The 25,844-nt window shown below is 43.3% G+C and overlaps 5 protein-coding genes across 7 annotated transcripts in view; 2 read left to right on the top strand and 3 right to left on the bottom strand.

Annotated features, from left to right (window-relative positions):
* LOC310662668 (uncharacterized protein) overlaps positions 1–505 on the top strand; it is a 49,514-nt gene extending 49,009 nt beyond the window's left edge. Inside the window, exon 21 of the mRNA XM_083409613.1 lies at positions 3–505. The gene's annotated coding sequence lies outside the window, so the exon portion shown is untranslated. The remainder of the gene's footprint in view (positions 1–2) is intronic.
* LOC310663348 (olfactory receptor 6N2-like) lies at positions 181–11,370 on the bottom strand. 3 transcript variants are annotated; one of them, XM_083411151.1, is made up of 2 exons: positions 11,175–11,370; positions 181–1,580 (listed from the first exon to the last, which is right to left on the bottom strand). In XM_083411151.1, the coding sequence occupies exons 1-2, from the start codon at positions 11,229–11,231 to the stop codon at positions 618–620; spliced, it is 1,020 nt and encodes a 339-aa protein (XP_083267277.1). In that variant the 5' UTR covers positions 11,232–11,370; the 3' UTR covers positions 181–617. The 3 variants fall into 3 exon arrangements, with proteins under 3 accessions (XP_083267277.1, XP_083267278.1, XP_083267276.1); XM_083411152.1 differs by lacking the exon at positions 11,175–11,370 and adding an exon at positions 3,458–3,865; XM_083411150.1 differs by lacking the exon at positions 11,175–11,370 and adding an exon at positions 3,259–3,430.
* LOC310662486 (olfactory receptor 6N2-like) lies at positions 7,075–8,678 on the bottom strand (the record flags this gene model as incomplete). The annotated part of the gene is made up of 2 exons (XM_083409419.1): positions 8,194–8,678; positions 7,075–7,611 (listed from the first exon to the last, which is right to left on the bottom strand). The coding sequence occupies exons 1-2, from the start codon at positions 8,605–8,607 to the stop codon at positions 7,075–7,077; spliced, it is 951 nt and encodes a 316-aa protein (XP_083265545.1). The 5' UTR covers positions 8,608–8,678.
* A 3,243-nt stretch (positions 11,371–14,613) lies between the features above and the next one.
* On the bottom strand, positions 14,614–15,603 carry LOC310662666 (olfactory receptor 6N2-like; the record flags this gene model as incomplete). The annotated part of the gene is made up of 1 exon (XM_083409610.1): positions 14,614–15,603. Exon 1 carries the CDS (start codon positions 15,571–15,573, stop codon positions 14,614–14,616), a length of 960 nt encoding a protein of 319 aa, XP_083265736.1. The 5' UTR covers positions 15,574–15,603.
* Positions 15,604–19,377: 3,774 nt separating this feature from the next.
* Positions 19,378–25,254, top strand: LOC310663341 (uncharacterized protein). Its single transcript, XM_083411140.1, has 3 exons — positions 19,378–19,441; positions 22,175–22,920; positions 24,480–25,254. The coding sequence occupies exons 2-3, from the start codon at positions 22,318–22,320 to the stop codon at positions 25,188–25,190; spliced, it is 1,314 nt and encodes a 437-aa protein (XP_083267266.1). The 5' UTR covers positions 19,378–19,441; positions 22,175–22,317; the 3' UTR covers positions 25,191–25,254.
* Positions 25,255–25,844: the final 590 nt, after the last annotated feature.

Raw genomic sequence — 25,844 nt, 5'->3', positions numbered from 1 at the left:
AGTCACTAGGTCAGTTTCTAGATTTAAGGTGTGCACAAATTACCACTTTAGAGCACAGTGAAGTCCCATTTCACAACTCCCTTCTTGTATACACACTATGTGTAGTGTACTAACAGCACACTGTCTTCTGACTAATAGCATATTGATGCTTCCCTTAAGAAATGCTGCATTGAGGCACCCCCCCCCCCCCACAACCAGACTGCTGTTTAAGTTACTAATGCATATACTGTCATAGAATGCCATGTTTCTGTGTAGGAACGGTGCTACATTTAAATTGGTACAATGGAGTATTAAGAGCTTCACAATCATGGATCATGCATGCTGAGGTGCAACATTACATGCTGATGATCGCAAATGTATGCATATGTAAATCTAGATATTACATACACATTAAATGCAAAACTCCAAAGGGAGATAAGAAAGTTTGAATTCTGTTTCTTCTTATTTGAATTGATTTCTCCTTTCCTTACAAGTGAAACTGTGGAAATAAATTTTGTTAGACGTTCATCTTTTTTCTTTTCTTTTCAAAAACCGTAATTACAGCAACAATCGCTGGGTGAGCAGGACTTTTGATCGTGGAATGACTTCCTAATGTCCCAAGAAGGTCAGAAACCAGCTCATATGTTGCTGGCACATGGAAACCCAACAGTCTTTCTGATCACGTCTCTGATTTCTTTGTTTCTCAGAGAATAGATGATGGGGTTGAAGAGAGGGATAAAAAAGGCGTAGATGACTGCAACGATCTTGTCATAACGTCCCGATCCCATCCATGTCAAGTGCATGTACATGAAGCCAGTCGTTCCAAAAAAAGTAAAGACCACAATGAGGTGGGAGGCACAGGTGGAAAAAGCCTTCTGACGCCCCTCCGAGCTATTGATCTTAACAATGACTTTCAGTATCTTTATGTATGAGAGGAGGATGAGGAAGATGAGGGCCAGGATGGCGATGGTGTGCAGGGCAAAATCCAACATGATGCTGGTCGATATGTCTGTGCAAGCAAGACTGATAACCTGGGGGAAGTCACAGAATATATGATCTATATGACTAGGCCCACAGAAGGGCAACTTGGAAGTCAGAACAATCTCCGGCAAAGGACATGCAAAACCACACGCACAGCATCCCAACACTAGCTGGACGCAAAGTTGAGGCGTCATCTTGGTCATATAGTTTAACGGGGCACAGATGGCTAAGTACCGGTCGTAAGCCATCACTGCGAGCAAGCAGGCCTCTGAGATACCCACACTGTGGAAGAAATAGATTTGCAGAAGGCAGCTCCTGAAGGAAATGGACTTCTTGCTCCTCAGAAGGTCCACCAGCACCCTGGGCATGGTAATGGTAGTATAGAGCACCTCCAAGGTGGCCAACACAGCAATGAAGAAATACATGGGGACGTGAAGACGAGGAGTGGCAGAGATGAGGGTTAAGATAAGAGCATTGGCACTGAGGATGAGCAGGTAGGTCACCAAGAAGATGGCAAAGAGGAGTATGCCGTAGTCGCCCAAGTTGAGGAACCCATCAAGCTCAAACTCAGACACTGAAGTACCATTGATAGCTTCGACCTGCATCATAGGTAGGCTAATCTAGAATAGGAAATAAAATCTATGAAGATGAGAGGCTGGCGAATAGAAGGTCATGGAGTTCATGTCTGCCTCAGACTTTCACAGCATTTCCCTGTAACTTGAAAGATACCATTCCCTGAAGTTTGCAAGGATTATTATGAACACACAAATAGTATAGTACAGTTCAATCTTTTTAACAAAAGCTCCAGAATTTTTGGGGGAATCTGTGTGTCAATTACATAAAACCACATACTTCCATTCTCAGATATGATTGGAAAAAACAGTGGGTTGGGGGTGGGAGGGGAAAAGGAACATTTCTTTTACTTGGTGCTTTCCGGGTCATGTGGCCAGCAGGACTGAACCAAGAGGTTCAGTGGTTTAGACCACATCGCAACCAGTGTCCTAGTATTAGAAGCGATGGTTAATAAAGGCTGTGCACTGCTGTGCTCCCTCCCTGCTGAAAGTGATGGGCACAGTCACTGAAGGCAAACATAGTGCACAAGAATAGAATGGGGTGCAGCAGGCCAGCTCCCACCAATCACAAGAGACAGGAAAGTAGAAATTGCACATGGTACTTGGGACTGAAATGGGTTCATCTCTTTTCTACAAAGGGAGCTGTGTGTTTACTCTGCTTTCAATGTAAGGACTCTATCTGGGGAGTGATGACAGTGCCTCTGAGTGTATACAGCTTGTCTTTCTTTCCACCTCTAACAAACCACAGCCAGTTCTCAAACAGTCAAGATTAAGAAGAAGAGACTGGAGGCCAGATGAATTATTTCCTCAACACTTTCAGAAGATATAATAATAATAATGGTGGTAATAATAATAATAATAATAATAATAATAATAATAATGTCTCACCCATGAATTGCATCCCATGAGGCACCCCAAAGTGATTTACAATGTAATAAAAACATACATAAAATAATGTAAATATAAAATATTGTGTGTGTGGATGCATAGATAGATAATTAGGTAAGTTGAAAATTTAAAACAGCAACAGGACATACGTAACATACCAATTACATCCAATACAGATACCAACATTGACAAATACCTTAATTTAGAAGACTTGTTGAAAGAAGAACATCTTTGGCTGGTGCCGAGAAAACAACAGTGATGGTGCCTCTCTGGTGTTTAATGGGAGTTCCAAGGAGTAGATGCTCCAATGGCAAAGGCTCAATTCTGATATTGTGCAGAATGTTCAGACAGTGCCTACAGTGTGCCTTCTGCAGAATGCAGTGATTTTGGTTCGGTGTGTAGAGAAGTGAGACAATCCTTTAGGTGTACCAATCCCCTCGTCCACAATGGGAAAATATTATACCTTTCCAAGACCCCTGTGGGAATCCCTTGTTTACTGTTACTCAGACTAATGGGAGTTCCAAGGAGTAGATGCTCCAATGGCAAAGGCTCAATTCTGATATTGTGCAGAATGTTCAGACAGTACCTACAGGGTGCCTTCTCCTGCAGAATGCAGTGATTTTTGTTCGACGTGTACAGAAGTGAGTCAATCTTTTAGGTGTATCAATCCCCTCGTCCACAATGGGAAAATATCCAAGACCCCTGTGGACATCCCTTGTTTATTATTCCTCAGACTATAGCTCTTGAGAACAAACCCGTTTCCCCAGGAAATCAACATACCCTATTGAGTATAAATATAAATAAATAAATATAAATATCTCCTAAAATGCAACTATACCTTGAGGATTTTTGACTGCAAGAAATTGGATCCAAAAACTCTGGAGGCACCAAACATTAGGCTGACTCTTTTCACACACCCCAGGAGCCTCTGGGCTGCAATTCACACAACACACCCATCAGGGAGTAGTAATTCCCACTGAGTTTATTTGTGAATAAATGCGCTGAAGAGTTCAGAGAAAAGAAATGCAATCGTGCACCTGTAGACTCTCCCATATTGGTCTCTACAGCCACAGCTGGCGCTGTAACTCTCCAATGGTTTGAATTTATCCCAGAAGGCACACTATTCACTTGTCTCCCGAGATGCCAACACAAAAATCCAGTTAGGAGTGGGCTGCTAATCACTTGAAAGGAAAGGAATGTCTCTCATCCGAAAAGGTTTGCTCTTATAATTAATGAGGGAGCTTTAAAAATAGTCAATTTAGGTAGTTGTCATGCACCTTGGTTGAAGGATGTTTTTTAAAAAGCAAAGAAAGGAGGATACAAATGAATAATCAAAACAAATCTCCCAAAAGAGCAATGTAAGCTAATGTTTCCTACCGCACCCCTTCTGATAGATCAGCATCCACTTAAGTCTGGGTGTTAAAAGCGATCCTCCTTTAACACACACACACACACACACACACACACACACACTCTACATAATCTTCATAACTTTCAGAACCTCAAGCTTCCACCTTACTAAGCATTGTGGATGGATATTCCATAACTAGACTGCTTCTCTTGAATACTCCCAGCAAAGATTCCACACTTCCCTGGCCTTTTTGCCTAGCATTGCCAATCATTAAAAACATTTTATATTTATAATTTAACATCTCTCATTTGTTAGTCAATGTAATAAATACAGGGTTTTAATGATTTCGCATCTTATTACATTCCACATGTACGTTATTACATGTCTTTGTGAGCCTGTGAATAAAGGGGCATGTGTGTTTGAGAAGGGTGTGTGTCACGACAGACAGTTTGGAAAGCTCTGTGCCATGGTTCTCAAAGTGGGCAGTGAGCCACCCCGGGTTGTGGTGATGGGATTACACAGTGGGTGCTAAGAGACAAGTGGGGTGACATTGGAGGTGTAAATGACTATCAGACTTTGAAAAGCTGGTATCACTGGATTGAGTCCATCAAATTGGTTTAATCAGTTGAACGAAATATTTTAATTATTTTTGAACAAATGTGAAATTAATTGTTACCCTTTTGAATTTTATTGTGTTATTATCTTCCTTAGTGGGTGGTGCAGACTGCTATTCAAAATAATGCTTTTTACAGATTAGAAGGCACTGGGGATGAGTTTATGGAACCAAGGGGGCTATGGCCCAAAAAGGTTTGGGAGCCACCGATCTAATATTTATTTCTTATCTGCTAACTCCAGGGTGTGAGCATGCATATATATGTATACGCTCTTGAGTGTATTGGGATTTAAAAACTATGGGCCAATAAATCATGGCATATGCCACCTACGCTCAGCAGGCGGTATCACACTTCTAAAAGATAAATAAGCTATTGCACTGAGCTGGAAAGAACATTACCAACATCTCCTTAACCGCAACTCCCCCGGAGCTGCTGAGGTCCTCTCACAAATTCCGCAAAAACAAATTCAAGAAGAGCTTGCATTATCTCCAAATCTGAGAGAGTTGTGTACAGCTATTAACCAAATGAAAAAACAACAAAACCAATGGGCCTGATGGGATACCTGCGGAAATCTTCAAAGCAAAGAGTAAGGTTACCATAACGTCCATCATAGAGCTTCAGTATGCTGATGACAACGTAGTGTGCGCAAGCTCAGAGGATGACCTTCAAACCATCCTAAACATCTTTGCAGAAGCTTACGAAAAGCTTGGCCTATCACTCAACATCCAAAAAACATGGTGTAACATTGTAAAATGTTGATCGCTTCTCCTACCTAGGCAGTTACCGTATTTTTTGCTCTATAAGACGCACCAGACCATAAGACGCACCTAGTGTTTGGAGGAGGAAAACAAGAAAAAAAAAATTCTGAATCCCAGAAGCCAGAACAGCAAGAGGGATTGCTGCGCAGCGAAAGCAGTGATCCCTCTTGCTGTTCTGGCTTCTGGGATAGCTGCACAGCCTGCATTCACTCCATAAGACGCACACACATTTCCCCTTACTTTTTAGGAGGGAAAAAGTGAGTCTTATAGAGCAAAAAATATGGTATCTTTCCACAAGGGCCAACATCGATACCGAAATCCAGTATCGCCTGAGCTCTGCGAGTGCGGCTTTCTCCCGATTGAAGTGCAGAGTGTTTGAGGAGTGGGACATTTGCAGGGAAACCAAAATGCTTGTTTACAAAGCTATTGTTCTGCCAACCTTAATATATGCTTGTGAAACATGGACCACTTATAAACGCCATATCCAACTCCTCGAAAGATTCAATCAACGGTGTTTCCGAAAATTTTTACACATCACTTGGGAAGACAGGCAAACTAATATCAGTCGACTGGAAGAAGCAAAGTGTTGAAGCAATGATTCTCCAACATCAACTTCGTTGGATTGGTCATGTTGTGTGGGTGCCTGATGATCGTCTTCCAAAGCAACTTCTCTATACCGAACTTAAAAATGGAAAGCGTAATGCTGGTGGTCAACAAAAGAGGTTTAAAGACTGTCTCAAGGCAAATCTAAAAAAAAAGTAGTATAAACACTGACAACTGGGAAACACTGGCCTGCGAGTGCTCCAGTTGGAGAACAGCCTTTACCAAAGGTGTCATGGGCTTTGAAGACACTCAAGCTCAGGACGCAAGGGAGAAATGTGCTAAGGGGAAGGCACACCGTGATCAACTCCTACCCAGAAACCAATGTCCCCACTGTGGAAGGACATGTCGATCCAGAATTGGCCTCCACAGTCACCTACGGACTCACTGTTAAAACCGTGACTATGGAAGACAATCTTACTTGGCTACGAGTGATCGCCAAAGAAGAAGAAGAAGGGATTTAAAAACAAAACAGCACTTTTTCCTTTAAAGTCCTCAATTGGGTAATACCTTTATTAGGACCAAGCAATGTATCATTAAAGAGTTGCAGGCTTTTGAGTGCTGCAGAACTCTTCGTCAAGCAAGATATCATACAAAGCAAGTCAAGGGGTGGGGAGGGGGGGACAAACAAATACGTAAAATATAGGCTTGATGTTGCAGGGATGAGGTCAGTTTCTAGATTTAGGGTATGCTCAAATTACCACTTTAGAGCACAGTGAAGTCCCATTTCACAACTCCCTCCCTTCCAGGTATTCACATCAGCACAAATTCATTAGTGTCAGATTTGTTTCTGCTTGTATACACCCTAGTACTATGTGTAGTGTACTAAGAGCACACTGTCTTCTGACTAATAATGTATTGATGTTTCACTTATGAAATACTACATTTTGATACACAACACCTGCAACCAGTTTGGATCCAGACTGAATCTTAAACTGGTAATGCATACACTGTCATAGAATGCCATGTTTCTTTATAGGAACGGTGCTACATTTAAATTGGTACAATGGAGTATGAAGAGCTTCACAATCATGGATCATGCATGCTGAGGTGCAACATTACATGCTGATGATCGCAAATGTATGCATATGTAAATCTAGATATTACTTACACATTAAATGCAAAACTCCAAAGGGAGATAAGAAAGTTTGAATTCTGTTTCTGCTTATTTGAATCGATTTCTCTTTTCCTTACAAGTGAAACTGTGGAAATATATTTTGTTAGACATTCATCTCTCCCCCGCCCACCCCCAATCATAATAATTGCAGCAGCAATCACTGGGTGAGCAGGACTTTTGATCGTGGAATGACTTCCCAATGTTGTTGACCACCTCATAAGTTGCTGGCACATGGGAACCCAACAGTCTTTCTGATCACGTCTCTAATTTCTTTGTTTCTCAGAGTATAGATGATGGGGTTGAAGAGAGGGGTAAGAAAGGCATAGATAACTGCAACGATCTTGTCATAACGCCCCGATCCCATCCATGTCAAACGCATGTACATGAAGCTAACAGTTCCAAAAAAAGTAAGGACCACAATGAGGTGGGAGGCACAGGTGGAAAAAGCCTTCTGGCGCCCCTCTGAGCTATTGATCTTAACAATGACTTTCAATATCTTAATGTATGAAAGAAGGATGAGGGAGACGAGGGTCAGGACAATGATGGTGTGGAGGGCGAAATCCAACATGATGCTGGTCGATATGTCTGTGCAAGCAAGACTGATCACCTGAGGAAAGTCACAGAATATATGATCTATATGACTAGGCCCACAGAAGGGCAACCTGGAAGTCAGAACAATCTCCGGCAAAGGACACGCAAAACCACACACACAGCATCCCAACACTAGCTGGACGCAAAGTTTGGGCGTCATCTTTTTTTTTTTTTTTTATAAATATTTATTAAGTTTTACATAAACAATAAAGAACAACATAAACAACACATAACACAGAAAAAATACACAAACATAAAACACAAAAACAACAGTAATAAACAATAAAAATAGAGAAAATTAAAAAAAAATACCCTTTTTATCTTCATAATGACCTTGCATTTACTTGTTTCTGCGACTTCCCCCAACCTCCCTACTCTGTATTCCAAATCAAATGTTCTGTCTGCAAATTCTTTCCCTCTATCATAATTTAAATTTCTCATCATCTTAAATCCATATCCCATAATTATATTTCCTTCAGTCTAGATTTTAGATCTTTTTCTGTTCACCTTTCTTGCTAAAAACCAGTCACCTTCAGTCCGATATCTTCAAATGTTCGTTATCTTGCAGTATTTCTGTAAATAGTCTTTAAATTTCCTCCAATCTTCCCTCACCGTCTCTTCTCCCTGGTCTCTAATCCTGCCGGTCATTTCTGCTGATTCCATGTAGTCGATGACTTTCATCTGCCATTCTTCCAGAGTGGGTAATTCTTCTGTCTTCCAATACTGTGAGTTTGGGCGTCATCTTGGTCATATAGTTTAAAGGGGTGCAGATGGCTAAGTACCGATCGTAAGCCATCACTGCGAGCAAGCAGCCTTCCGAGGTCCCAAAGCTGTGGAAGAAATAGATTTGCAGAAGACAGCTGCTGAACGAAATGGACTTCTTGCTTCTCAGAAGGTTCACCAGCACCCTGGGCATGGTAACGGTGGTATAGAGCACCTCCAAGGTGGCCAGCACAGCAATGAAGAAATACATGGGGACGTGAAGGCGAGGAGTGGCAGAGATGAGGCTGAAGATGAGAGCATTGGCACTGAGGATGAGCAGGTAGATCACTAAGAAGATGGCAAAGAGGAGTATGCCGTAGTTGCCCAAGTTGAGGAACCCATCAAGCTCAAACTCAGACACTGAAGTGCCATTGATAGCTTCGGCCTGCATCATATTCTAATCTAGAATAGGAAATAAAATCTATGAAGACGGGAGGCTGGCAAATGGAAGGTCATGGAGTTCATGTATGCATCAGACTTTCACTGCATTTCCCTGTACAGTCATACCTCGGGTTAAATGTGTTTCAGGTTGAGCGTTTTCAGGTTATGCTCCATGGCAACCCAGCAGTAACGGAATGTGTTACTTCCAGTTTTTGTCACTCGCACATGCGCACACGCTCAAAATGATGTCATGCGCATGTGCGAAAGCAGCTAATCACAAACCGTGCACGCGCAGACATGGGTTGCGTTTGCTTCAGGATGTGAACAGGGCTTCAGAACGGACCCCGTTCGCATCCACAGGTACCACTGTAACTTAAAAGATACCGCTCCCCAAAGCTTGCTAGGATCATTATGACCACACAAATAGTATAGTACAGGTCAATCTTTTTAACAAAAGCTCCAGAAATTTTGGGGGATCTGTGTGTCAATTACATAAAACCACATACTTCCATTCTCAGATATGATTGGAAAAAACAGTGGGTTGGGGGTGGGAGGGGGAAAGGAACATTTCTTTTACTTGGCGCAGATTAGAATATAAATATTTTGAATTTAAACCTACGTAGTTTAAGCTACTTCTATATCAACCCAACTTGACCATGCAACACTGATAAGAGGCATTTTCAAAGGGAAAAAAACCCCACCCCTTCACTGACACCAAAGATAAAAGAGAAACCAGGTCTGGATGAAATGTGCTAATTTACAGGTATTGATGCAAATCCAGATATAATTACTATGCTTTAATATAAATACCATAGATCTCACCAGGCAGCGTATGCACATTGTACCTTTATAGCACATTCAAAGCACATTTCCTCCCTCAAAGGATCCTTTGCTCAGGGTGCAGTGTACAGTAAAAGGGACATTAGAAACCACAAGAGAAGCACCAGTATTAGAAGGTAAAAGGTAAAGGACCCCTGGATGGTTAAGTCTAGCCAAAGGCAACTATGGGGTTGCAGAGCTCAACTCACTTTCAGGCCGAGGGAGCCGACGTTTATCAACAGACAGCTTTCCGGTTCATGTGGCCAGCATCACTAAACTGCTTCTGGAGCAACGGAACTCAGTGGTTTAGACCACAGCGCAACCCATGTCCTCGTATTAGAAGTGATGGTTAATAAAGGCTGCGCACTGCTGTGGTCACTCTCTGCTGAAAGTGATGGGCACAGTCACTGAAGGCAAACATAGTGCACAAGAATAGGATGGGGTGCAGCTGGCTAGCAAGAGACAGGAAAGTAGAAATTGCACATGGTACCTGGGACTGAAATGGGTTCATCTCTTTTCTTCAAAGGGAGCTGTGTGTTTACTCTGCTTTCAATGTAAGGGCTCTATCTGGGGAGTGGTGACAGTGCCTCTGAGTGTATACAGCTTGTCTTTCTTTCCACCTCTAACAAACCACAGCCAGTTCTCAAACATTCAAGATTAAAAAGCAGAGACTGGAGGCCTGATGAATTATTTCCTCAATGCTTTCAGAAGATATACCGTATTTTTCACTCTATAACACGCACCAGACCATAACACGCACGTAGTTTTTAGAGGAGGAAAACAAGAAAAAAAATATTCTAAACGAAATAGTGGATATATGATTTTTGTGGTTCATGCCACAGACATGTTATCTGACAGTGAGTCTGGAGTAGTCCAATGCAAAAATCCTGAGGATCCATGTGGATCCATGCTTTGTAACCACGGAGGATGGAAGGAAGGGGAACCATGGATCCTCTGCTCATGACTGGAGCAAATCCCCCCCGCCACCCGCAGGCATTGGCTCCATAACATGCACAGACATTTCCCCTTACTTTCTAGGAGGAAAAAAGTGAGTGTTATGGTGCAAAAAATACAGTAGTAGTAGTAGTAATAATAATAATAATAATAATAATAATAATAATAGTAGTAGTAATAAATGTCTCACCCATGAATTGCATCCCTTGAGGCATCCCAAAGTGATTTACAATGTTACAAAAACATGCATAAAATAATGTAAATATAAAATTGTGTGTGTGTGTGTGTGTGTGTGTGTGGATAGATAGATAGATATAAAGGTAAGTTGAATATTTAAAACAGCAATAGGACATACGTAACATACCAATTACATCCAATACAGATACCAACATCAACAAACACCTTAATTTAGAAGACTTGTTGAAAGAAGAACATCATTGCCTGGTGCCAAGAAAACAACAGTGATGGTGCCTCTCTGGTGTTTAATGGGAGTTCCAAGGAGTAGATGCTCCAATGGCAAAGGCTCAATTCTGATATTGTGCAGAAAGATCAGACAGTACCTACAGGGTGCCTTCTCCTGCAGAATGCAGTGATTTTGGTTCGGCGTGTACAGAAGTGAGACAATCCTTTAGGTGTACCAATCCCCTCGTCCACAATGGGAAAATATTATACCTTTCCAAGACCCCTGTGGGAATCCCTTGTTTACTGTTACTCAGACTATAGTTCTTCAGAACAAAACCATTTCCCCAGGAAATCAACATACTCTATTGAGTATAAATATAAATATCTCCTAAAATCCAACTATACCTGGAGGATTTTTGACTGCAAGAAATTGGATCCAGAAACTCTGGAGGCATCAAACATTAGGCTGACTCTTTTTCACACACCACAGGAGACTCTGGGGTGAAATTCACACAACAGACTCATCAGGGAGTAGTAAATCCCATTGAGTTTATTTGTGAGTAAATGCCCTGAAGAGTTCAGAGAAAAGAAATGCCATGGTGCACCTGTAGACTCTCCCATATTGGTCTCTACAGCCACACCAGGCGCTGTAACTCTCCAATGGTTTGAATTTATCCCAGAAGGCACACTATTCACTTGTCTCCTGAGATGCCAACAGAAAAATCGAGTTAGGAGTGGGCTGCTAATCACTTGAAAGGGAAGGAATGGCTCTCATCCAAAAAGGTTTGCTCTTATAATTACCGTATTTTTCGCCCTATAGGACGCACCGTCCCATAAGGCGCACCTAGTTTTTTGGGGGGGAAGTAAAGGGGGGGAAATTTATCCCCCCCCCCAGAACAGGCAACTCTCCGCAAGCCGGGGGAGCCCAGCGCAGGGCTCCTGCGCCTTGCCGAGAGCTGCGCGAAGTCTGGGCGCCCTGAGCTCAGCGCACCCAGCCTTCGGCATGCAGGCAACTCTCCACAAGCCGCAGGAGCCCAGCGCAGGGCTCCCACGGCTTAAGGAGATCTGCACGAAGCCTGGAGAGCGAGAGGGGTCGGTGCGCACTGACCCCTCTCGCTCTCCAGGCTTCAGCGAAAGCCTGCATTCGCCCCCTAGGACCCACACACATTTCCCCTTCATTTTTGGAGGGGGGAAAGTGCGTCCTATGGGGCGAAAAATACGGTAATGAGGGAACTTTAAATATAGTCAATTTGGGTAGTTGTCATACACCTTACTTGAAGGATGTTTTTTAAAAAGCAAAGAAAGGAGGAAACAAATGAATAATCAAAACAAATCTCCCAAAAGAGCAATGTAAGCTAATTTTTCCTACCCCACCCCTTCCAATCCAGCATCAACTTATGTCTAGGTGTTAAAAGCAATCCTCCTGTAACAAGCAAACACACACACACTACATAATTTTCATAATTTTCAGAACTTCAATCTTCCCCCTTACTAAGCACTATGGATGGATATTCCATAACTAACTTCTTTTGAATACCCATAGCAAAGATTCCACACTTCCCTGGCCTTTTCGCCTAGGATTGCTGTAATCCAAAAATATATCCTGATGTTGATAATCAGAGACCCTTGTTTGGAGCCTCCAAGAGGGAAGAGGAAACTGTTCCCCTCCCATAGGGCCAACTAGTCCTTATCATACAGCCAATTCAACAGTCTTGAACTCATCCCACATTGCCATGCCTTTCAGCCAGTCCTGTTTCCTGCTAGGACTTGATGCTCAATTGAGTACCATAAGGGAGAACAGAAAGATCTTGTTTCACAAATCCCCACTGGCTACCGGTCCGTTTCCTGGCACCAAAGCTTTGGTTATGACCTACAAAGCCCTATACAGATTGAGTTCAGGCTGTCTGAATGACCATCTCTCTCTCTGTGATTCTGCTCAGCTTTGAGAGAGTTACATTGGAGAGTTACAGCGCCAGCTGTGGCTGTAAAGACCAATATGGGAGAGACTTTCTCTCAGTCCCATCTCACTCACAGGTACTTTTGGTGAAGATAAGAGGGGGCCTTCTTGGTGGCTGTTCCCAGATTGTGGAACTACCTTCCATGGGAGACTAGACTGGCCCTAATCAGCTTTCCTGTCACCAGCAAGGAAACTTCTTTGTTCTGACAGGCCTTTTTCTTTGGCCACTAACTGGCTGTTGTGGCAGCATTGGTGTTGTTGTTCTCTCTCTCTCTCTCTGTGTGTGTGTGTGTGTTTTCAAACGATTTTCAGAGATTCTCTGTGCTGTATCTATAATACCAACTAACAAAACAGACATTAAAATCTTATTTTTAATAATAAATAAATAAATAAATACAACCCAATCAATAAAAACAGTTTATATTTATAATTTAATATCTCCCCTTTGTTAGTCACTGTAATAAATACAGGGTTTTAGTGATTTCGCATTTTATTACATTCCACATGTACATTGTTACATGTCTTTGTGAGCCTGTGAATAAAGGGGCATGTGTGTTTGAGAAGGGTGTGTGTTTGACACACGGTTTGGAAAGCTCTTTGCCATGGTTCCCAAAGTGGGCAGTTAACCACCCCGGATTGTGGTGATGGGATTACACAGTGGGTGCTAAGAGACAAGTGGGGTGACATTGGAGGTGTAAATGACTATCAGACTTTGAAAAGCTGGTATCATTGGATTGAGCCCATCAAATTGGTTTAATAAGTTGAACTAAATATTTTAATTGTTTTTGAACAAATGTGAAATTAATTGTTACCGTGCTGCAAATCGCTATTGTGAATAATGCTTTTTAGAGATTAGAAGGCACTGGGGATGAGTTTATGGAACCAAGGGGGCTGTGGCCCAAAATGGTTTGGGAGCCACTGATCTAGTGTTTATTTCTTATCTGCTAACTCCAGGGTGTGAGCATGCATATATATGCATATCCTCTTGAATGCATAGGATTAAAAAACAAAACAGCACCTTTTCCTTTAACACCCTCAATCGGGCAATACCTTTATTAGGACCAAGCAACATGCCACTTAAGAGTTGCAGGCTTTGGAGTGCTGCAGAACTCTTTGTCAAGCAAGATATCATACAAAGCAAGTCACGGAGTGGGGAGTGAGGAGAAACAAAGAAGTAAAATATAGGCTTGAGGTTGCAGTCGTGGTCAGTTTCTAGATTTAAGGTGTGCTCAAATTACCACTTTAGAGCACAGTGAAGTCCTATACCCCCTTGCAATTCATAACTCCGTCCCCTCCAGCTGTTCACAGCAGCACAACTTTGTTAGTGTTCAGATTTGTTTCTGCTTGTATACACACTATGTGTAGTGTACTAACTAACAGCACACTGTCTTCTAATATGCTTCCCTTGAGAAATGATACATTTTGAGGCATCCCACACACCCACACCCCACAGCAAGCTTGCATCCAGACTGCATTTTAAGCTGGTAATGCATACAATGTCATAGAATGCCATGTTTCTTTGTAGGAACGGTGCTACATTTAAATTGATATAATGGAGTATTAAGAGCTTCAAAATTGTGGATCACGCATTCTGAGGTGCAACATTACATGCTGACGTTCGCAAATGTATGCATATGTAAATCTAGATACTACATACATGTTACATGCAAAATTTCAAAGGGAGATAAGAAAGTTTGAATTCTGTTTTTTCTTATTTGTATTTATCTCCCTTTTCCTTACAAGTGAAACTGTGGAAATATATTTTGTTAGACGTTCATCTTTTTTCTTTTCTTTTCAAAAACAGTAATTACAGCAACAATCGGTGGGTGAGCAGGACTTTTGATCGTGGAATGACTTCGTGATGTCCCAAGAAGTTCATAAACCAGCTCATATGTTGCTGATGCATTCCAAAGCAGGGAAACTAAAAATCTTTCTGATCACATCCCTGATTTCTTTGTTTCTCAGAGAATAAATGATGGGGTTGAAGAGAGGGATAATAAAGGCGTAGATGACTGCAACGATCTTGTCATAACGTCCCGATCCCATCCATGTCAAGTGCATGTACATGAAGCTAACAGTTCCAAAAAAAGTAAGGACCACAATGAGGTGGGAGGCACACGTGGAAAAAGCCTTCTGGCGCCCCTCCGAGCTATTGATCTTAACAATGACTTTCAGTATCTTCATGTATGAGAGGAGGATGAGGAAGATGGGGCCCAGGATGACAAGGGCATGGAGGGAGAAATCCAACACAATGCTGGTCGATATGTCTGTGCAAGCAAGACTGATCACCTGAGGAAAGTCACAGAATATATGATCTATATGACTAGGCCCACAGAAGGGCAACCTGGAAGTCAGAACAATCTCCGGCAAAGGACACGCAAAACCACACACACAGCATCCCAGCACGAGCTGAACACAAAGTTTGGGCGTCATCTTGGTCATATAAGTCAACGGGGCGCAGATGGCTAAGAACCGGTCGTAAGCCATCACTGCGAGCAAACAGGCCTCTGAGATACCCAAGCTGTGGAAGAAATAGATTTGCAGAAGACAGCTGCTCAAGGAAATGGACTTCTTGCTTCTCAGAACGTCCACCAGCACCCTGGGCATGGTAACGGTGGTATAGAACACCTCCAAGGTGGCCAGCACAGCAATGAAGAAATACATGGGGACGTGAAGGCGAGGAGTGGCAGAGATGAGGCTTAAGATGAGAGCATTGGCACTGAGGATGAGCAGGTAGGTCACCAAGAAGATGGCAAAGAGGAGTATGCCGTAGTCGCCCAAGTTGAGGAACCCATCAAGCTCAAACTCAGACACTGAAGTGCCATTGATAGCTTCGACCTGCATCATAGGTAGGCTAATCTAGAATAAGAAATAAAATCTATGTATGCATCAGACTTTCACTGCATTTCCCTGTAACTTGAAAGATACCACTCCCCGAAGTTTGTAGGGATCATTATGACCACACAAATAGTATAGTACAGGTGAATCTTTTTAACAAAAACTCCATAATTTTTGGGGGGATCTGTGTGTCAATTACATAAAACCGCAGACTTCCATTCTCAGATATGATTCGGAAAAAACAGTGGGTTGGGGGTGGGAGGGGAAGAGGAACATTTCTTTTACTTGGCGCAGATTAGAATATAAATATTTTGAATTTAAACCTACGTCGTTTAAGCCACTTCTATATCAACCCAACTTGACCATGCAACACTGATAAGAGGCATTTTCAAAGGGAAAAAACCCCACCCCTTCACTGACACCAAAGATAAAAGAGAAACCAGGTCCGGATGAAATGTGCTAGTTTACAGGTATTGATGCAAATCCAGATATAATCACTATGCTTTAATATAAATACCATAGATCTCACCAGGCAGCGTATGCACATTGCACCTTTATGGCACATTCAAAGCACATTTCCTCCCTCAAAGGACCCTTTGCTCAGGGTGCTGGGAGGTGTAGCTCTGTGAAGAGTAAACTGCTGTGGTATCACCGTGTGGTTTATCCATTAAAAAGCCACTGTATTGGGTGCAGTGTACAGTAAAGGGGACATTAGAAACCACAAGAGAAGCACTAGTATTAGAAGGTAAAAGGTAAAGGTAAAGGACCCCGGGACTGTTAAGTCCAGTCAAAGGCGACTATGGGGTTGTGGCACTCATCTCGCTTTCAGGCCGAGGGATCCAGCATTTGTCAACAGACAGCTTTCCGGTTCATGTGGCCAGCATGACTAAACCGCTTCTGGCGCAACGGAACTCAGTGGTTTAGACCATAGCGCAACCCATGTCCTAGTATTAGAAGCGATGGTTAATAAAGGCTGTGCACTGCTGTGCTCCCTCCCTGCTGAAAGTAATGGGTACAGTCACTGAAGGCAAACGTAGTGCACAAGAATAGAATGGGGTGCAGCTGGCCAGCTCCCACCAATCACAAGAGACAGGAAAGTAGAAATTGCACATGGTACCTGGGACTCAAATGGGTTCATCTCTTTTCTTCAAAGGGAGCTGTGTGTTTACTCTGCTTTCAATGCCAGGACTCTATAGCATCTGGGGAGTGATGACAGTGCCTCTGAGTGTATACAGCTTGTCTTTCTTTCCACCTCTAACAAACCACAGCCAGTTCTCAAACATTCAAGATTAAAAAGCAGAGACTGGAGGCCAGATGAATTATTTCATCAATGCTTTTAGAAGATATAATAATAATAATAATAATAATAATAATAATAGTAATAGTAATAGTAATAGTAATAGTAATAGTAATAATAATGTCTCACCCATGAATTGCATCCCATGAGGCACCCCAAAGTGATCTACAATGTTATAATAACATACACAAAATAATGTAAATATAAAATATTGTTTGTGTGGATAGATAATTAGGTAAGTTGAAAATTTAAAACAGCAACAGGACATAAGTAACATACCAATTACATCCAGTACAGATACCAACATCAACAAACAACTTAATTTTGAAGAGTTGTTGAAAGAAGAATATCTTTGGCAGGTGCTGAGAAAACAACAGTGATGGTGCCTCTCTGGTGTTTAATGGGAGTTCCAAGGAGTAGATGCTCCAATGGCAAAGGCTCAATTCTGATATTGTGCAGAATGTTCAGACAGTACCTACAGGGTGCCTTCTCCTGCAGAATGCAGTGATTTTGGTTCGGCGTGTAGAGAAGTGAGACAATCCTTTAGGTGCACCAATCCCCTCATCCACAATGGGAAAATATAATTCATTCCCAAGACCTCTGTGGCCATCCCTTGTTTATTATTACTAAGACTACAGTTCTTCAGAACATAACTGTGTCCCCATGAAATCAACCTACCCTACCGAGTATAAATATAAATATCTCCTAAAATCCAGGATTTTTGATTGCAAGAAATTGGATCCAAAAACTCTGGAGGACCAAACGTTAGGCTGACTCTTTTTCACACACCCCAGGAGCCTCTGGGCTGCAATTCACACAACACACTCATCAGGGAGAAGTAATTCCCACAGAGTTTATTTGTGAGTAAATGTGCTGAAGAGTTCAGAGAAAAGAAATGCAATGGTGCACCTGTATGGTGCACACTACGTAATTTTCATAATTTTCAGATCTTAGGATTTCTCCTTACTAAGCACTGTGGATGAATATTCCATGACTAGACTGGTTCTCTTGAATACCCATAGAAAAGACTCCACACTTCCCTGGCCTTTTCACCTAGCATTGCTGTAATCCAAAAATATATCCTGATGTTGATAATCAGGGACCCTTGTTTGGAGCTTCTGAACGGGAAGAGAAAACTGCTCGCCCCCCATAGGGCCAACTAGTCCTTATCATACATCTAATCCAGCTGCCTTGAACTCATCCCACATTGCCATGCCTTCAACCAGTCCTGTTTCCTGCTAGGACTTGATGCTCAATTGAGTACCATAAGGGAGAACAGAAACGCCTAGTTTCAAAAACCCCACTGGCACCATTCAAAGCTTTGGTTATGACCTACAAAGCTATACAGCTTGAGTTCAGGCTGTCTGAATGACCATCTCTCACTCTATGATTCTGCTTGGCTTTGAGATATTCTAAGGAAGTCTATCTCTCAGTCCCATCTCACTCACAGCTACTTTTGGTGAAGATAGGAGAGGGCCTTCTTGGTGGCTGTTCCTAGATTGTGGAACTACCTTCCAAGGGAGACTAGACTGGCCCTAGTCAGCTTTCCTGTCACCAGTAGGCACACTTTTTTTTTCTTCCAACGGGCCTTTTTCCTCGCCAGGCTTCCTCAACCCCGGCCCTCCAGATGTTTTTGGCATACAACTCCCATGATCCCTAGCTAGCAGGACCAGTGGTCAGGGATGATGGGAATTGTACTCTCAAAACATCTGGAGGGCTGAGTTTGAGGAAGCTTGTTCTTTGGCCACAACTGGCTGTCATGGCAGGGTAGGTGTTGTTCTTTGTGTCTGCGTGTGTGTGCTTTTAAAATGATTTTCAGAGATTCTCAGTGCGGTATTTATCATAGCAACTAACAAAACAAATACATTATTTGTAATAATAAATAAAATATAAGCCAATCATTAAAAACATTTTATATTTATAATTTAATATCTCTTTGTTAGTCACTGTAATTAAAACAGGGTTTTAGTGATTTGGTATCTTATTACATTCCACAGAAAACTTGTCTGAAATGCTGTTTGATGCTCCAGAACCTGTCTATTTGTACATACTTGTGTGGAATCTCGATTAAAATAAAAATGGGGGGAAATGAACTGAAAGTTAACTTTCCTAAATATTTCTGTTGTTTTCTGCTCACCTGCAGCAACCTAACAGACAAGTAAATAGCGAAGCAAGGTGAAGAAAACACTAGCAGGCTACCCGCCTAGGTGTACCAGGGTGCCCTGTCCCTGCTAAAGACCTTCTGTGGGTTTTCACTTTGCTTCCCCATTTGAAGGAGGCTTGGTTCAGAAGAGCCAGAAATCTGCATTGCAAAAGTAAAAAATAACAAATCGCTGGCCTAGATCATGTTTACATCTCTTGATGAGATTAGCTCGGCAAGCGGTTCAGAAGATCACAATCCAATTAGGGTACGAGGGTGACCGAAAGAGAAAAAGGAACCCCGGCAGCGACTCTAAGCAAGGGAGCATGGGGAGAAATCCCCACCCCACGCCCTCATTGAGCAAAGCACGCAGATCGCAAAGCGGCGCCTTTCGGGAGAAGGAGGAGGGATCGCGCTTGCGCACTTCCCTCGGAACGCAGGTAAGGAAAGAGGGGATCTCCTGGAACCCGCGAATCCTTCGGCGGGATTAGGCGAAGGCGAGCCTTGGTTAGAGAAGAGCCCAAATTTCAAAGGTCCTCCGGAAGACCCGCCCTTCGCCGCGGCACACTGGGGCCTTGAGGGGGATCCGCTGTGATGCGTCTGTCTGGGGTTGTTTATTTGGGTTGTCGCCATCCCGTTTTTCGAGCTGGGGCGGGGTAAAAGGGTGCCTGCTGTCCAAAAGAGAAATGGATCCCGATATTGGGGGATGAGAGAAGAGGGGGGGGGCGTGCCGGATCCTTGAAGCGATCCTTACCCAATGCATTAAAAAAGAAATAACTTTTGCAAGCGTTTGTGTGTGCAAACAAATGCTCCCTCGTTGGATCAGCAACAGCGACGACAGACGCAGGCGGAAGAGCAATGCATATGGGGGGAGGGGGGTCAGGCAGCTGCCTCCCTCCCTCCAAGCCTAACAGTGAGTGTGGGGAGGGGAGGGGGAGGCCTGATCTCGATCTGTCTCCCGCCTCCCTTCCAATTTATTAGGATGGAGGAGACTGGGAAGGTCAAGCCGCGGTTGCTACTGAACTGGGAAGAAAGTTGCCGCGCAGCAGCAGAAAAGGGCGCCTGGTCCGCCGGGGCAGCGCTGATCCAAAGAGCCAAAATCCTGTGTTTTTGTATTTTCCTTATTTCCATATATATATATATATATATATACACACACACACACACACAAAACAAAAAAAAATGGGCGTGGCCAGAATTTATTTAAGGGGGTTTGGAACCAAGTTATCTGTGATGCAATTGGTCAGTTAAGCACTTTTTTTTATTTACTTGATTTAGGGGGCAGCAGCTGACCCACCCCCACCCCGGACTACGCCCATGCACACAAACACAGTACTGGAACTTGGTATTGCTTCTTGATCACAAGACAGCAGGGGTTGAGGTGTCCCCCTCTGGGGACAGGATCAATTCCTCACCTTTCCCCTGGCAGCTCTTTAAATGACCTAAGGTCCTGCCAGCGCTGAGGGAGATTGTAGCCTACCCACCGCCTGCCTTGACACACTCCTGGAGAAATAGGAAGGGGAAGCTTCCTGTTCCTTCTGGAATCATCGCTCTATCCCCTGTTCCCTATACAGTGGTACCTCGGGTGACATACGCTTCAGGTTACATACGATTCAGGTTACAAACCCCGCTAACCCAGAAATAGTGTCTCGGGTTAAGAACTTTGCTTCAGGATGAGAACCGAAATCGTGCTCCGGCGGTAGCTGGAGGCCCCATTAGCTAAAGTGGTGCTTTAGAATAAGAACAGTTTCAGGTTAAGAAAGGACCTGCGGAACAAATTAAGTACCTAACCTGAGGTACCACTGTATGTTGTGACTGAGCCAAAAAGTAGGCATAGCGGAAATTATCACATGACCTTCCTCTTCCTGCTTCTTATAAACCATCTCACTGACTCCCATTTCCTGTTGTTTGCCCGTGCCTGTATTTAGGTGCCTCCAGACTCTCTGTGTGTCGCGGGACGGATTCCTGCATAAATTTAGGTACGCTGTCATCCTGGTGCAAGAAACCCCGCTTAAAAATGAATAAAAATGGATCTGCGGTTAGGGAACTGACAGTGTAATGCACTGAGAAGTGTGGGATGAGCAAATGATGAATGGGAAGGCGTGTAAACACACTAGGAGTAAATCGGGATGAATGCTCTTTGTTGTGTAAGTGCTCCATAAGTAAATGCAAAGGAAAGCACGGTAAATAGTTAGCCGCAGGGTAAAGCAAATCAGGAGGGATGCTCAAGAAATCAATTGTCCGCAGGAACCGTTAGACTGTAAACCCCTTCCGCAAATGCAGCTAACTTGATGTTGCTAGGCTACGGTTCTCATCACTCCCAGCCAGCATGCCCAGTGGTCAGGGGTGATGGGAATCCAACAACATCTGGAGGAGACAGTGCTACACAAGGCCTCATTCTCCTTGTCATCAGTGTGTAGAAGGCATCAGTCTGGTTCACACACAACACTAAACCTTGATTTGTGGGACTGTGGTTTATTACATGATGGTGTGGCATTAAATGTGAACCATGTCCTATGGCTTAACTATGGTTTCTTTATTGCCATCAAACCACCATCTGAAGCCACAGCTTGTTGACCTATAAATCTTGGCTTGTTTTAATTATGTCTTGATGCTTGTTTTGTTTTTGCTTTTGTTGTAATTCAAAAACGTAAACAAGGAATAACATTTTTTTTTTTTAAGGAAGCAAAGGGATGGGGCAAGAGTAGCTGGAAAATAAACTAAACTGTGGAGAAGCAAACTGGTATGTTTGATCATCTATGAGACAACTTGTGGTTTGTGAAACAAACCGTGGCTTAGCATTAAGACAGACCAATATGCTCCTTTATAATGTGTTTTTGCTAACATTTTACCATATGCTGTCCACACCAGTGGGCACGGGTTTTTTTGTTTGTTTGTTATACAGTGGTACCTCGGGTTACATACGCTTCAGGTTACAGATTCCGCTAACCCAGAAATAGTACCTCGGGTTAAGAACTTTGCTTCAGGATGAGAACATAAATCGCGCTGCGGCGGCAGTGGGAGGCCCCATTAGCTAAAGTGGTACCTCAGGTTAAGAACAGTTTCAGGTTAAGAACAGACCTCTAGAACGTATTAAGTTCTTAACCCGTGGTACCACTGTAATGATTTAATTTCTGACTTATTTATAGCTGGGGTTTTTTCCCTTTGTGTAGATCCAACCCTATTCTAACCCGCTGCAATGCAGGAATCTCAACTGAAGCATCCATGACAGAAGGTCACCCAACCTCTGCTCAAAAACCTCCTTCGTTCAGCGTTGCTTCTGTGACTTCCAACACCGTTCCACTCCTTGTGCAGCATGGAAACTCATGTGTTGCTCCAGCTGCTGAAGTTACACCTTGAGGTGTTGGTTGCTGTGCTCCACTCAGCCATCAGCCGATGCAACGCCTATCTTATGAGTATCAGAAGGCGGCAGAGGAGGAGAGTGCTGATAGGGCGGGCGATTCAGAACCACATCTTGAGGACTAGGCGCATCATTCAGAGGAGGAGGAGCTGCAGACATATGGTTCCTATCGTCACCTTGTTGGAAAGCGGGCCGAAATTGCGGCGCTGGTGGGTCTGCCCCACCAAGCAGCATTGGTGGGAGCGTTCCATGCTGGGGACCCGGGACGACGAAACGTGGATCGAGAGCTTCCAGATGAGCCGAGGGACCCTCTTCGAAATTGCGGACGTCCTCCGACCCCAGCTCCAGAGGCAGAGAACCATCATGCGGGAAGCCATCCCCGTCGAGAAGCGGGTCGCTATCGCCGTGTGGTGGCTTTCTAACCTGAAGTGCTACCGTGAAGTTGCCGCGCAGTTTGGAGTCGGGAGGTCGACGGTGGGAGAGATCGTTCTGGAGGTGTGCTTTGCCATCAAGCACCTGCTCGTCCAGAAGACAATCTATTTGGGCGACTACTGGAAGGTGAAGTTTTTTTTAAACGTGTTTTTTAAAAAGTTGCTGCAGTTGCACAGCTTCAAACTAACACCGCTGTGCCACACTGCTGCATTGTCTGGAGGGTGTGTGAGTGTGTTAAGTTGCACATTGATAGACAGATAGATAGATGACAGACAGACAGACAGATAGATAGATAGATAGATAGATAGATATAGATAATAGATAACTTTTCTGTTTTACAATTTCAAATACTCATTTTACATTCTTAAGATATCAAAGACTTCCCTTTTTCTCTTTCCATGCTTCATTTTACATATCTTAAATCCCTGCATACTTTAACAAAAACTATACCAATCGGTATTCCATTACTGCATCCATCAAAACTTATCTACTTCATCCATCAAAACTTACTGTTGAATTTATCTTAACTCTGCCAGCGTTTTCAGCTATACACTATTATTTTCCATATACAGTGGTGCCTCACAAGATGGAAAACCCGCTAGACGAAAGGGTTTTCCGTTTTGGAGGTGCTTCGCAAAACGAATTTGCTATGGGCTTGCTTCGCAAGACGAAAATGTCTTGCGAGTTCCTGCGGGGTTTTTTTCCTCCCCCCCCCCTTTTCCCCAAGCCGCTAAGCCACTTAGCAGCTGATCCGCTAAGCCGCTAATAGCACTAATCCGCTAAGCCGCTAATGGGCTTGCTTCGCAAGACAAAAAAAACTGCAAGACGAAGAGACTCGCGGAACGGATTCTTTTCGTCTTGCGAGACACCACTGTATTCAATAAACGTTTTCCAATCTTCTTTAAACGTATGTTTATAGTTATAGGTAAAAAGTTGGACAGATGGCAAGAATAACATTGACAGTGTAAGAACATATGCTAATTGATATTATTCTTGCCATCTGTCTAACTTTTTACCTATAACTATATGGGGCAATTGCCATTGTATCTGTGGGCACTTATGTAGTAGTCAGTGTAGCAAAATGTTGCTTGCTTTCTTTGACATTTTCATCCCACCTGCCCAGATATAAAATCTTCCCTAGGCAGCTTACTATCATCATCATCACCACCACCACCCCAGTTTTTCCTCAGACTGGGACTCAAGGCAGCTTACAGATAATATAGTTATACAGATAAAACTTCAATATACATTAATAAAACTAATATAAGCATAAAAACATAACAGTTGCGCAGTGTCAGAATACCACTTGCTGAAATCCTATTGGTGACCTGCCATGCTTTATATTATGTGGAAGAGATTTCCCATACAAAACGACTGAATTGTTTGAAACTGCATGGATTGCTGCAGTGGAACGGAATAATTTGGGGACACGGGGCAGAAACTCACATATATTTGCATTGTAGTTTATATGGAATGTACCTGTTTCCTGAACAGTGTTTTTCTGTTTTGCACTTGCAATGCAAAATTAGTAAAAAAATACTTACACAGCTTGCTACTATGCCATATTACTGTGACTTTTTTTGGACATGATGGGTGTGCTGTGTGGACATTTTTGGGGTGAAATTGTTGGCACAACCACAAAACAACCATTTTTGAATTTACTACTTCTTTGTTGCCGCTTACAGATCATGGATGGTTTCAGAAAGATGGGATTCCCTCACTGCGTTGGCGCGATGGACTTGACGCATCTGTCCATAATAGCTGCCACGGGTCCGGGAGACGAGTGCAACAAGCCAAAGAACTTCTGTTCCATTCTTCTTCAAGGGACAACTGACCACACTGGCCGTTTTACTAACATCGAAGTGGGATGGAGCGGGAAGAAACACGACGACGTGCAGATCTTCCGCAAATCTGCACTGTGCCAGGCTATGGACGAGGGCACCTTTGTCCCGGGGAACCCAACTATCAACATGCAAGGTGTGGAGATCCCACCTCTAATACTCGCCCATAGCACCTACCCTATGCGGAAGTGGCTCATGAAGCCCTACGGAGGCCCCTTGGACCAGAGGAAGACCATCTACAATAGGACCTTCAACCACTGCCACAGCGTGGTCCAGCAGGCCTTTGGCAGGCTCAAGGCAAGGTGGCGTTGCCTCACGGCGAGGCTGCCAGTGGCAGAGGAGAACGTTTTGGCGGTGGTCACCGCGTGTGTCGTGCTGCACAATATTTGTGAGACCAAGGGGCACGCCGTTCCCGAAGGTGTGGACATCTCTGAGCACGTACTGTTGGCAGCATATAACGAGGACTGCCATTCCTACGAAACCAGCAGCGAGTCGGGAGGCGAGGAGGTGCGCAATGCGATCTCACATTACCTGGCAGGAAATACTGAATGCTGAGATCTGGACTTTGCATTTCAGTGTGTTTTGCATTTATTTTGTAAATATAATTGCCTTGGTTACACTCACGCGTTTCATTTGTGTGTACGCCATCTACACTCGTTGAGTAAAGCTCAGGTTAATGAAGCCAGATCCCCTTCCCTTCATTCCTAAAATTCCATATTTTGCATTTTTCTGTTTTTAAAAAATCATTACAGTTCATACCATTTGCACAAGTTGAATTAACATGTTGCTGCCATAAAGATGAATGTTAAGTGCACATACAACCTGCTTCGCCCCCACCCTAAAACTCGTAATACTACCTCCCCACAAGAGCAAGACATCTGGCCCCAAATGTACAAACAAACAACAACAGCTTCCTTGTGAAAAAATAACAGACAAGTTAACGAAGGTATTGAAACACACTGCCCCTTCCTCCTGCTCTAGGGTAGGGCTCTGATTAAGCCGTCTCAGGCACCATGGTGACTGAAACACAACTAGCTGGAGGAAGGACAGGAGTTGCTTTAATTCCGCACTCCAAATCACAGTTTTTAAGGCGAATGATTCCTCAGAATGTAGCCCTCTTTAGGTGTTAATGGTCCTTGGAATGACTCGCTCAGGATAGTTCTGTGAGCGTAATGGTAGTGTGGGGATTGGAACTCGGGTTTCTCTGGT

The sequence above is a fragment of the Podarcis tiliguerta genome (genome assembly GCF_965153285.1).
Source record: "Podarcis tiliguerta genome assembly, chromosome: 13".
NCBI classification, from domain to species: domain Eukaryota; kingdom Metazoa; phylum Chordata; class Lepidosauria; order Squamata; family Lacertidae; genus Podarcis; species Podarcis tiliguerta.
The sequence above is the reverse complement of the archived record's forward strand: the minus strand, read 5'-3'. Positions and strand labels throughout refer to the sequence as shown.

Excerpts from the sequence above, each read along its gene's own strand:
- LOC310663341 (XM_083411140.1), top strand. The coding sequence starts at position 22,318 with ATGGAAACTCATGTGTTGCTCCAGCTGCTGAAGTTACACCTTGAGGTG. Across the intron at positions 22,921-24,479 it reads ATTTGGGCGACTACTGGAAG|ATCATGGATGGTTTCAGAAA; the intron begins GTGAAGTTTTTT and ends TGCCGCTTACAG.
- LOC310663348 (XM_083411151.1), bottom strand. The coding sequence starts at position 11,231 with ATGTTTGATGCCTCCAGAGTTTCTGGATCCAATTTCTTGCAGTCAAAA. Across the intron at positions 1,581-11,174 it reads TGCAGTCAAAAATCCTCCAG|ATTAGCCTACCTATGATGCA; the intron begins GTATAGTTGGAT and ends TTCCTATTCTAG.